At 40.8% G+C, this 12,872-nt stretch overlaps 1 protein-coding gene across 1 annotated transcript in view; it reads right to left on the bottom strand.

The window, feature by feature from the left end:
- The window catches only part of LANCL2 (LanC like glutathione S-transferase 2), a 32,004-nt gene that overhangs the window by 3,264 nt on the left and 15,868 nt on the right, over window positions 1-12,872 (bottom strand). Inside the window, exons 4-8 of the mRNA XM_083865546.1 lie at window positions 11,271-11,418; window positions 10,510-10,656; window positions 6,666-6,848; window positions 4,741-4,917; window positions 1,571-1,643 (exon numbers count right to left, since the gene is read on the bottom strand). Of these exons, the coding sequence (XP_083721672.1) occupies window positions 1,571-1,643; window positions 4,741-4,917; window positions 6,666-6,848; window positions 10,510-10,656; window positions 11,271-11,418 (728 nt within the window). The remainder of the gene's footprint in view (window positions 1-1,570; window positions 1,644-4,740; window positions 4,918-6,665; window positions 6,849-10,509; window positions 10,657-11,270; window positions 11,419-12,872) is intronic.

Here is a 12,872-nt window from a genome sequence, read left to right as displayed (position 1 = left end):
AAAAAATCAAAGGCAAGAACGAAGATGTCTCTGCTAACATCCCCTCAACTGAGCAACCTCAATGCTATTTCAAATTAAGAAAAAGTTAATCCAAGCTTGGACTGTCCTTCATAGTTTGAGCCACTCTTGCTTGCCATTTCACTGATTAAAAGAAAAAGTCCAAGCTTTATTGAACTTGTGAAGTACAGATTAATTTCCTCACTATTCATGAAGAGGTCATCCAGAGCCCAAAGTGCATCACCCAACAGAACAGGGTGACAGACAAGAGAGGCACAACAAGGAAATCATACAAATACAATTTCAGTTTCATGATCAAGCTAAAATTCTGTTTTACAAACAGCTATGCACATATAAAGGAACCTTTCTGAATTACAGTATCTGATGGAAACAAAACACTTAGGACATTTCCATAAGATGCACATGCAACTTCTGTTCAAAGCATGCATGTCCAGGCAGAATTGAATGACTGCAAGCACTATTTTGGCTACAAAAACAAACAAAGGCCCAAGTTAGGAGGTTTTTTTCATCTCAAATATGAGATTTCTATATTTTTCTAAAAAAATCCAGACAATTAAAAACTAAAACAAAACCTGTATGTCAGCATTAAAGCACAAATCATCCTGCTGTTTGCACTGTTTCACCTTCTCAACAAATTTCAGTGTTTTTATACAACAGATTGTATACATGCTTTTTTTCCTTCCTACAAGAGCATGGAAGGGTGCTCTCAGGAATAGGAATACTTATGCTTTTCTCCTTCAAGCATTAAGACATGAACTCTGTATTTAGAAGGGCTGCATATAAACTCCTGCTCTCTTGTGTTCACTCACGCCCTGGGTTGTTAATTTGCAAATCTCCCTGCTCAGCTGTTGTAATTTCAAATATCTGCAGCAGGTGGCACACGAGGTTCGTTGTTGACGGAGCAGCCAGGTGCTACCTTAAATCCTACTTGGATCTGTAATTCCTTGCTACTGATTCTGTAACGTGAGGATGATACAGAGAGTAGAAAATAAGCTACATTTAAAAAAATACACAAAGCTCTAGGAAAGTTTCTGGTAACATCTTAGGACTTACAGATTTGGAACTTACATTGCTTTCCTGTTCAAGTTTTTTGGGTTCATATTAAAATCACCTTTTTCTGGGTTGAGTATGGCACCCAGAGAAAGCCTAGATCTGACAGATAGCAACTAGTTTGAGACCTCCTACCCACAGCTGCTCCTCTGCCCAGTCCATCTGAAAAACCACCTGTGACGAAACTGTTGCCTGAACTTCTGCTTGCTTTAAACCAAGCTGCATCAGCACAGCAGAATTTTATTCTGGAGTAACACTGGCACTGCTTTTACATTCAAACTGCTGAAATGAAAGCAGAGGGAAAGTTGTGATAGTGAACGACTTTTCTTTGTTCTTTTCTACCCCCTGCCAGCCTCTCTTCTTTTAGGCAGAGGTGTTGGTATAGGGGGGGATTTAGTAGCGGAGGAACCACCAAAGACTTCCCAACTCCTACACGTGCCAAAATTTCAAGGACGCCCCTCTTTCCTGTAGTACAAAACCATTTGTAACACCACCACCTTACCTTCAAAGAGGGAATAAGGTCGGTCAGGAATACGACATCCATGTGCACCATACTCCAAACACCATTCAGCAAACTGGGGAACACATTAAAAAATGTATTTTTATTCAAGACTCTTAAATGCAAGCTTGAGCATCTGAATATCATTAATAGGTACAAAATGTGAAGCAGTGTAAGCAGACACACAACACCAATCACTGAGATCAATTTGTCCTCCTTCAACCATGACAAGACCACAATCAGGTTTTAAAATATGTATTTGCATAGAGTGAGTTTCAGTTTCATAACAATGTAATAATAGGTGGGATAGACATCTGCTCTTTGTAAATCAATCCTTATAGCTCTTAATTGCATTTTTGGTTTTCTTTCGTTTCTGTGCACCAATTTAGAGTATTAAATCTTCAGCTGTCATTAATTAGTTTTATTTATTTGTTCTCCCCAAGCCTTATGAAAAATCATTATAAATACAATTAGACAATTATGGTCATCAATATTTTGTTGCAGGAGATGGATTATCATTAGAAAGAATTAACAGTGTCTTTCTCATGTTTGATCAGCACTGCTGCAGTAGCTACATTAGACACCCAAGACTTATGAACCACACCTGTAACAACCAGCTACTTGTCCTTTGTAGCTCCCCAGAGCTTTAGGGGGCACAAGTTCCCCTCTGTGCTTGGATGCAAACCACTGCTTGTTCAAAATGCAGGCACAGACTCCTGCAAAGCAAACAACTACGAGGTCTCTCCCTGTTTCCCCTGCCATCTGGCCTACCTGCTAGCAAACACAGCAGCCTAACTAGAGGGTGCCCCAGCTCTACGGCTGGGGCTCCACAGGGTGTAAGCATGATCCCAGAGCCATTGGTCTGTTCATTAGAAGGAAATGGGTGGTATCTTCTCTCTTCCTCCCCTCCCCACTCTGTTCTGTTTAAATATTTAGCAGAGAAGGAATTTTTCTTCTCTTGCTAGAGGTATGTGCATGTGTGTCTTTAGGAAACACAAGGAAAAACCACAAACACGAACATTGTGATTAACACTATTATTAAGAACTGATTAAACATTTCTGGGCACCCTCTGGGTATAAATCTCCAAACTATGGTTTAATTATCCCATGTAATCCTGTCTTAAATGTGAGGACCAAACATGTTCATGGCATGTTTCTAAGCTACAATCAATTCTTGCAACATCCACATCTGATTGCACGCTAGCCTTTATTATTACTTCCAGCCTGGGAACTGCAACAGAAATTTAAAAAATGCACCCTAGGCTACTGAAATACAACCATCATTTGCAAGTTCACAGCTTCAGCGCAACCCAGATCCAGTAAGCCACAGCATCTTTGTTTAACTGACAGGGGGGCAAGGGGGGAAGAAAAAATCTCTTAGGAAGACATCTGACATTATTTGTCACCTAGACTGGGCATGCCTGCCACCAACAGTGGCAATCACAAGTCTGAACAGCACAGGGCTCAGTGCACTGTTACCTGGAGCCCAGGATGCCACAGCCCCTCTCTCCTCCTACAGACAGGCCAGCTAGGAGAGCTTCAGCCTCCTGGGAGCCTGCCTGATAATCTGAGAGCAAAGCTGTGAAGATGAAAGTGTGAAGCACAAAACAGGGGTCTCCTCTATTCAAGTTCTTGTGGTTCATTTGTGAAACAGTTTCATGGCTTTCATGAGGTAACCAGGGATTACAGGCAAGACTCCTTCCCCTGGGCCTGATGTTTTTGTGTGAAGAAGCACCCCGGGGAGGGGAGCCATCTCATTCTCTCAGTTACATGCCTCTAGGTATCAACATAACATGTCTGCTTCCCTGCATGCTCTGGCTCAGAAAGAAAAGATTTCAAGAATGCCAGAAAAGCAAATTCCTCTGCCTGTTTCAAGATTTCCCCTGCAAAGGAATGCCAAAGATGCTGAGTGGCAGAGTGGCTGTCTGACTAGGGTGGGCACCTCCAGCAGTCTGTGGCCACTGCATTACAACTTCCTTTTTAAAGGGATTTCAGGTAAATAACTGAGTCTTCCTTCTTCTGGCTCTGAGACAGATACATTTGCTTTTCTCTGCCTAGGCATGGATGAACAACAGGGCTTTCTTGGGCCAGTAATGCAGCACCAACAGGAGGTGCCAATGCTGCAGAAGGTGTGCTAGCATGGGGGATGGACAGGGAGAGTGGACAGCAGTGCTGCCAGCAATGCCTGCATGGTGTTGTGGCTCACACATCAGCAGTAGCTGACTCCATGTATAATTAAGTCACATATGTGCTGTGGGAGTAGTGGGGTTTTATTTCAATCTCTAGGATGCAGGTATGACTACAGGTGTTCTCATAGCATGATGCTTTGGTAAATGTGAGACAAGCAACAGCTTTTTAAAGCTGTGCTGACAGAGTACAGGCTAACTGTAGAGATGAATACAATAATTTTATATATGGCCAATATTCACAAAAAAGCACCTAGGAACCAACTCATCAAATTTCATTTGCAATGGTTTGTAAAAGGCCTCAGCTAAAAAGCTGTGTACATAATATAAAACCTCATGTCAGTGAATTAAACAGGAAAAAAATTCCAACAAACAAAACCAAAGTCTTATAAGGTAAGGAAACAGGCAGAGAAAGCCTTTTCCTTCAGTAACTGCTAGCATAGTCAAGAGCTACACAGAACTTAGACAATTCCTGTGGAAAAATTCTGAATGTGTTTCTCTGCAATTGTATTAGTAAAAAAACCTCCGAATTAACAATTTAATAACTGCAATTCAGAGCTCTAAAAGCCCCAAACAGGCACTAGTCTGAAAACAAATAATTACAAAAGACTACAAACAGTATTGCTTGAGGACCTGAGGAGGACAGTGGATCTCTCAGTGGAATAATTAGCACCACATAACATCAGTCTGTTATTGTTCAGGCAGGCTAATTTTCAGGCTCTTATTTTCTTCTGAATACATTTACTCCCTCTCCTTCTACAGAACATTTTTGTGTTTCACTCTGCTTATTAAGACAGTGCTTGCCCCGACAGTTGAAGTCGTCCAGTCAAAGTGTGAGTAAAGTGGAGCAAGTGATGGGCCCTGTTATCCCACCATGTCCCAGCCAGCCCCAGTACACATCAGCCCACTCCCACTCCAGTTTACCCTTGCATTGGCACTAGGATGTGAAAGGGAACAGCGATTTTGCTGGCATGCTGCAGAGCTCACCTTGCAAGCTCGATAGAGGTACTTTCTGTCCTGAGTTAGGTTATAGAGAGACAAGAAGGAGTAGCCATTGCCAGCAGTACCATGGCAGATCCCATACCCTTTTCTCAATAAACCTCTCTGCCAGATGACATCACTGCAATCCATAGCATCTTTCAAGTATTTATCCTCTTTAAAAGTCTGTGGAATAAAACAGAGAATAAACACACATCAATTGAAGTACTAATGAAAACAAAAGGAAGCTGCCCCTGAGAGATGTTTTACTGTTTGTATGGGGGTTTTCCATATAAAAATTATTTTGAATTTCAATAATCCATTCTTCCTAGACTTGCCTTTCTCCTCTAAGTTGTTCCTCCTTTCCTCACATGGTAAAAAAAAACAAAAAAACTTTTCAGGTTTTTGTTTCCGAAATTAGGACCCCAAAGAAAAACCACAAGTTGAAGGCCTCTGGTTCTAAAACCTATAATTTATTTGAAGAGTATGTGGTCCTTTTTTCTTCATTTTCTATTCTCAAACCAGAATTTGAAAATACAGAAATATGATGCTGCCTCCAAGAAATGTAAAACAGAATACTGGATATCAAATCTGGTCCTAAATTGCTGGTATGGTCTTCATGACTAATTCTTCCTGATAACTCACTACCTGCCTTCAATTCCATGTCAAAAATGCACAAGAACATCTCTTTACATAGCGCAGGACTCTTTTCTCTGTCACAAATACAAGCAGGAACCCTACATTTCCTTTATGAGTACTTGTATTAGTATATTTATATCATATATACTCAGAAGCAGTAGTCAGTTTGAGCAAAGGAACACTTCTGCAAAGTTTATTGCAACTGAAATGCACTTTAAATGTAGAGGTCTCACCCAGAAAGAAGCAAACAAAAGCAAGTAGTTTAGCTGATTAACACCAGAATTCCACCTTTATAAAGGCACTTGGTTTCTCACCTTTGCCTAAGTCACTTAACAGATCAACAAACACGCAAAACCCCAAACCAACAACAACAACCCCTACCAAAATAACCCCAACAAAACAAATGTGATGCACTACTGTAGACTTAGTCTTTTGGAGATTATATCCCCTGTCAAACTATTTAATGAGATAATAGAAGCAACTAACATGCAAGATTCTTAAAATTCACATGCTTGATAAAGGAAGTGCTTCTCTCCAATCAGGGTTTGCCAGCTAATCGGCTGTAACACTTTGAATTAAGGCCTGGCAACAGCACTTGATTTCCAGGACAAACCCTGCTGTCTGTTATCACAAGTCCTGTGCCTGGCATGAAAGCATAGCCAGCAAAACACAGGCCAAGTTTTTTCTTTCAGCGCTTCAAAAAGCAGAATATAAAGAATAATAGAAAAGCATCATGTGTCTCATCACCTTAAACACAGAAAGAGGCCAAAAAGGACAAAAAGGACACTGCTAATCAGAACTTGTTCCTATCCCCCTCACCTCTTGCAAAACATTTTGTTCTTGGGCAAGTATCACATTGACGAGGAGAGAGCGGAGAAGTGTTAAGTCAATCTCCTACCACAGTCCAAAGAAAAAGCAACTGTGACTGTTGTTACATGCAGCAATGTTGTAAGAAATTTACATTCACATTTCAGGTAGAAGCATGAGTAATTATTCCATAAACCAAGCCTGCTTTTCATCAGCCCACCCAGATGCCAACCAGGGAATCTGCCAAGGAGGGCTGTCAAAAGGAAGAATCGATTTGCATAAATTTAATTAAATGGCATACTTTCAAATGTCATGTAAATCAGAAGCACACAGGAAGACAGGTAGCAAACCTAGTTAAGAATGGAGAAAGGCCAACAGCAGGCTTATGGCCCACTCACTTAAGGGTGGGACTTGATGATTCTTGTGGGTCCGCTCCAACCCAGAATATTCTGTGGATCTGTGAAATCTATGAACACAGAATCATTCACCTTATAAGCTTGCATGAGCATGTGGATGACTCCAGGGGCACCATGGCACCAGTGAACCAGTCTGTCAGTCTCATTGCTCAGCGATGATGGGTAATTCCCAGATCGGAATTTTTTATGACGCACGTAGTCAATGCTTGGCTTCACCAGCTCTGTCAAGGTCTCCTGGTCCACATTTGCAATTGGCTGAAGAAAACATTAAAATAAACATCACTAAACACATCAACAGAAGTAGTAACAAATTGTGTATCAACACTTAATTCTACAATCTGTTTTCAAGTATCCTACATACGTGCCCTTGATCTAAATACTGTGAATCACATCCTACAGATTTAATTAATGCCTGCTTATTACACCCTTGCAAAGAGCATTTTTATAGTCATTACAGAGACAAAGAAATTGGGGCATCAAATTGTTACCTGTCTTAAAGGAGGTGACACAGTAAGACTATGGAAGAACTGAGAACAGAGTATGAAGGCTCCCAGATCTCTCTTTGCAACTTAAAATAGGGAGAACACTTACAGGAGAAAGACAGTTTTGTACATATGGTGCTCATAATACACACTTCCAACATACACATTTTGTTTTAAAAAGAACTATTTCCTAAAAAATGAAGGAAAGTGTATATAGCAGCATACCTGGCAAGAGATTCATGAAGGTTGAAGTTTGCCATCATAAACAAAACTCCCTGAAACTATGGGCTACAAATCTACATTTCTAATTTCAGAAGCAATAGCTACCTTACCAAATATCTAAACATCTTTGTGTTACAAACTCATCCTTCAATTGCTCTTAGGAATTTTCTTCCTAGATTTTTTTGTTTAATTTACATCCTTGTCAAATGGAGAATTCTCCTGCATGTTCCTTGTAACTAAAGGTTTAGAAGCCAAGTAACTGTTGTGTCTGCAGTTGCTCTTGGTTGGCATTTCCTCCACTACCAGCCCATTTTCCACCATTTTAACAGTGGAGCTCTTTATTTTTTACACAATCTATATGATTTCTGGCATTTCTGCAAGCTGTGGGAACAACCACAGGCACTGGAGCCTATAGCAGCCTAATAACTGAGCTTATTTTTTAAAATAACTTGTCTTTATTACTGATTCAATGTCATAAAATTCCACTGTTTCCCACCAGCACCAGCTCCATTTGTATTCAACAGGTGAGCACATTCCTACAATTCAAAGTCTGACAGCCAAATAAAGGAAAGCTTTCAACAGCTATATTTTGAGTAGCCTGAAGAAACCAGAAGCCTCTATTTCTCCTCAGCCAGAAAACCTCTGCCAGACTTCTTCTAATCTACCAGGTCCCTCAAGCAGACTCCAGCTCTGCACTTTTCTGAGTGGAGCAGAAATGTTCATGCTGCTTATCAGAAGTACACCTGAACACAGAGTAGCTTGTCATGAAAACCCCAAAGTTTATCAGCCCTCACTCAGAAACCTCCCTGTGAGGTAGGGAGGCTTTCATAAGAATGTTTGTCTTGATGCTCTTGATTTCACATGGCACTCCTGCAGAAGAAGGCAAAGAGGATGGGCACCAGCAATAAATGCCTTTAGTCTTGAGCTCTGCAAGGCAAGCCCAGCCCAGCTCAGAAATCCCTAGGAGGTAAATCCAAGAAGAGCAGAGCTCTTTACAAACCTCCTTACCTTGTGCTTCCAAGAAGATTTGAGTACAAGTGAGTTTTTTGCCCAAGCTGCTGAGGTTCCCAGCACTTACTTCAAACAGCTAAAGAGTAACCTACAGGTGTGCCACCCTGACTTTCTGGCCAAGAGCAAGTATGCAAACAGACACTTCTGCTTCAGGGTTAGTGAAAGGATCTTGGAGTAGAGACTTCCTAACTAGCACTTCAGAATTCTCCCTCTGCCTCCTGGATGAGTTATTTAACATGGCTAAGCTCTTATTCTTCCAGTAGCCTGTAAATAACTCCAGCAATATATTTCCTCCAGCTTAAGAAGTGTTTGGACAATGGTCTGGGCACATGGTGTAATTCTTGGGGTGTTCTGTGCAGGGCCAGGAGTTGGACTTTATGATCTTGATGTGTCCTTTCCAACTCAGCATATTCTGTGATTCTATGATGTAAGTGCTGTACAGGAATTGCCCTCAGTAACCTGCACATCTCAGGTGCGATGTTAAACACTTTTTTTTTGTTATCAAATAACCACTCAAGAAATCATCTTTTAAATTCTATGATGAAAATACAGCAAAATTCACCCCATTTGGCGTGGGAGGGATGAGGAAAGGATGGAACTCTGCTATGCCATCTTCTGCAGTGGATGACTCAACTTTGCATGACTCACAATATTTAACATATAGTGAAAAGATGGTAATCTAATGCTGCATAAACAATGGTTTTCTGGTAATTCTTAAAAGCAGCAATTACATGCAAAGGAAAAATAACTAGGATGTTAACATGTCAACAGAGTAGCTTCTGCTCAAACCAAAATGTACTGTGCAATGATTTCTGCTATGAGCCTTAAATAGTAAATGAAGGATAGAGCCTTTAAAGACCCTTCTTTAGAAGACTAGATGTTTCTCTGAAAATCTAGCACCACCAGGGAAAGAAAAATGGAAGCCAGAAGGTTGAAGGAAGTAGAAGGAGGTGGACAACCTCGTTGAAGAAAGCAGTAGGTAAAGACAGAAGCATGGTAAGTCAGAGCAGCCTGAGGCCTCAGTGGGATGGTCACTACAGAAAATGGGTGTAGTGAGGTTAAGACATGCTCCGGGTAGTAGAGCAGTAGCTACTTCTATAGCAAAGTCAGCTGGTTGAACCAGAACTGCTGGTGGAAGTGGTGTAAGGTAATCTGAAACACAGCATTTTTTCTAAGCAAGGGATGGCTGAGCAGTGGCAGCACCAAATACCAGCTCAATCACTTCTGCAGTGAACATTCGTATGCAGCTGCAGACTGGGAGCACGTACAGTCCTTCCATTTACCTGAAGAAAATTCATTCTGCACAAGCTGCCAAGGAAATTGATATTTACAAAGACGTACAGACTGGCAGTGGCATCTTCAAAAACCAGAAAGAGTGCAATAAAGTTTTGCAGCTCTATGACAATCTTCTATAATGAATCTTAAGGCTCTTTTCCCAGACAGTAGAAGAGAAATAAAATATACAGATCTATTTGGAAAAAACATCATAATCCTATTGCAAATCTCAGGGCAGAGGGGAGTTGATTTCAGTGTGGAAAAGAGGAGGTTTACAGAAGAGAGGAATCTCACTAAGGAAAATACAAAGAGGAAAGCAGAGGTCTTAAATACACTAAAGAATATCAGACTTTTGTGTGAGAAATAGGGGAGCTAACAAAGAAGAAAAACACCTAAATAATAAAAGCATACTGAGGTATACTATGTGATTAAGGATAGTCTTACAAAAGCCCCAAGACAGGGGGGAGAAAAAATCTCTAGAGAAGAGAGGAAGGGCACTGAGGACAGGAGGAATTAGCGGTGCAATCATTTAAAAATAGCAAAAACTGAAGAATGATGGATAGCAAGTAAGTGAGTTTTTAGCTGTTCTAACTGCAGGCACAAGAGGAGGTAAGTATGAAGATGAGAGAAAGCACTTCACTGTCTTTGCTGAGGACAAGAAACTAGATCCTGAAAAGCTGATGCTCTGAACCACAACTAAAGAGTTAATTCATTCTAATGTGATGATATCCTAGTCACAGTTTTCTTTTGCTATCAAAGGCCCTAGGTAGCACCTCTGCACAGCTCTGTGCTGCAGTTTAACTCCAAACTGTGAGACCTGATCCAGCACAACACTGCACATGCATGAAAGCTGAAGATAAGATCCTCTGATGCAAAACAAAAAAATCACTGCGACTTCACCCCAGCCAACAGAAGATGCTCTTTACCTGCATGAGCATGTAATAGATCCCAGCCACTCCATGGGCTGCTCCAACATACTGCTTCCTGTGCCACTGGTACAACAAAGGACAACGGTCTGTTTTCCGCTCCTCCTTTGAAAAGTTTTTCCCCGACTCAATAATAGCATCTATGACCTAAGAAAAAGAACACACCCTGATCACGTATGCTGCTTACTTTGATTCAGAAAATTTGCTTCTGCATGACAAAACCCACAACAAACAATAAGCCACAATATAGTGAGGAACAACAATATTCAATTCATTTGGATTTGAGTGTTGAGGGAGGAAAGTTATTTTCGTTAATGATGAAATCACTTACATGTTAAAAGTAGAAACTTAATCTATCAATATTTCTAATTACTTTTTCCCCCCTCCCCGGCTTCTCTGGTTCTAGTATCTGCAAAACAGTCATGCATGTTCAGCACACTGAATTCCCTTTCTTTTCAGTTAAAATACTTCCACACTTCTGTCTTAAGGTTTTTTGTAACCATATTTCAAATTGTCAAAACTAGTTACATATTGACCTATTTCCTTGGCTCCACACAGACCCACCCAGACTGGCCTGTCCCAGCCTCAGCGGAGCAGCCAGGAGAGGCGGGAAGAGGCTGAATGGACAGATGAGATTTGTTTCTCAGCTCTAGGTCCCTCTTCTCTCCAACATCCCTCTCTTAAATTGCTTGAAATATGCATGAGAGTGATCCCAGTTCAACCTCACTGATACTGATACTGGAGAGAGAGAAGTGTCTTACCTCTTTGATAACAGACTGTGGGACAGTGTCTGGACCAATTTCAGTATTCAGGTACAGCAAGGCATACAGGTAACCTGCTCTGCCATACAGCAGCTCATCTGGAAGTTCAGAATCCGTGCTGATGACTGTCCTTTGGAGTTGTAACAACCTGCATCAGACAAGGAAGGTGGGGAGAGAAGAATATTTTCTGTAGAAGATGGCTTGTACAATGCACACTGGATTGTGCATTCTGCAAGCCATCAATCCAGCTAGAAGAGAACAAATGGTGAAATCTCACCTGCCCCCTTCTATCAGCCCAGTCCAGTTGGATGCTGGATTTACACACAGGAGCTCTGCACACCTGCCATCTCAGAGATGGGAAACTCTGAAGCCAGAGCCAGGCCACTATCAGCACAACTGTCAGGCTTTTGTGCAGACAGAAACAGATTTTGTGCAGGGTAGGAGATGGAGAAGCCCAAAGAGCTACTCCAGCAAAGACAGAAACCTCCTGGAGCCTCTGGAAATTTCACCAAAGTGAGGAACACTTAATAGCACATGTTTAAGAGGGAAAAAAACAAACACACAAAAAACCCCAATACCACCATTAGTCATTCCCTCTCCTAAGAAAACACATTGTCTCAAACATTTAGCACCTCAGTTTTGACAAGGACACTGCTATAATGCACAAGTGTTTTGCTTGCCTTTAGCAATGAAATAACAAGAAACAAGAAGTGCTGGCAATTGGTAACTCATTTTCTCCAGAATGACTCTCTGCTAATACTCTACCAGTCCATATTAGCCCTGAGGTGGACCAGAGATCTGTTTTCTGGCCACTCCCTCCCTGTCTCTTCCCATCCTTTTTGATTACATTGATTAGATGAAACCATGGTGATGATCACATTTTAAATTGGGGGAGGGGCAACAACAATCTGGATTAAGACAAAATTCAATTCCCAGATTCTCCCAGCTGTTATTTCTCAGGAGAAACGTTAGCATTAATATCATGCCATAGCAAAACCACTGACCTCAATCATGTGTTTATGTTGTCCCTGCTTAATACTAGGGAAAAGCTACTCACAAAAAACAGCTTTATATCTCCTTTCTCAGAACTACACTTTGGGTTTAGAATTAAATGATTTTCTTCTAAACTGTCCGCTATTAAGTTTTATTGTTGAACTCATACAACGAGACAAAGTAAAAAGTTAGAAGTGAAATCACAGATTACATTTTGACATCTATAATGTACCACTCAGCTGATGTCATGTACATATATGTAAACAAAAAAAGTTATAAAATAAACAAATAATCAAACTAAATTCCTTTTCACTACTCCTCACATAAATGACTTTCTAAGGAGAGGCAACACTAAAAGATTTACTGCTAATCTTATTTTGCTATACTCATGCTTCTTGCCTTACAGCAACACTACTTTCTGGGCTGCATTCAAAATGACATGCCCAAGTTTACTGCCAGTTGTAAAAGCAAAAAACCCCAAACCTAACACTCACTTCAAATCTGAAATATTTATTCAGGAACAGCAGCAGAGATTAATCACACTAGGATTCTAGACTAGAAACAGACCAATTACACTTCCAAACACAAACCAGAATGGAGATGAGGACA

Source organism: Zosterops lateralis, assembly GCF_965231275.1.
Source record: "Zosterops lateralis genome assembly, chromosome: 1".
Taxonomy (NCBI): Eukaryota; Metazoa; Chordata; class Aves; order Passeriformes; family Zosteropidae; genus Zosterops; species Zosterops lateralis.
This window is presented reverse-complemented; position numbering and strand designations above follow the sequence as displayed.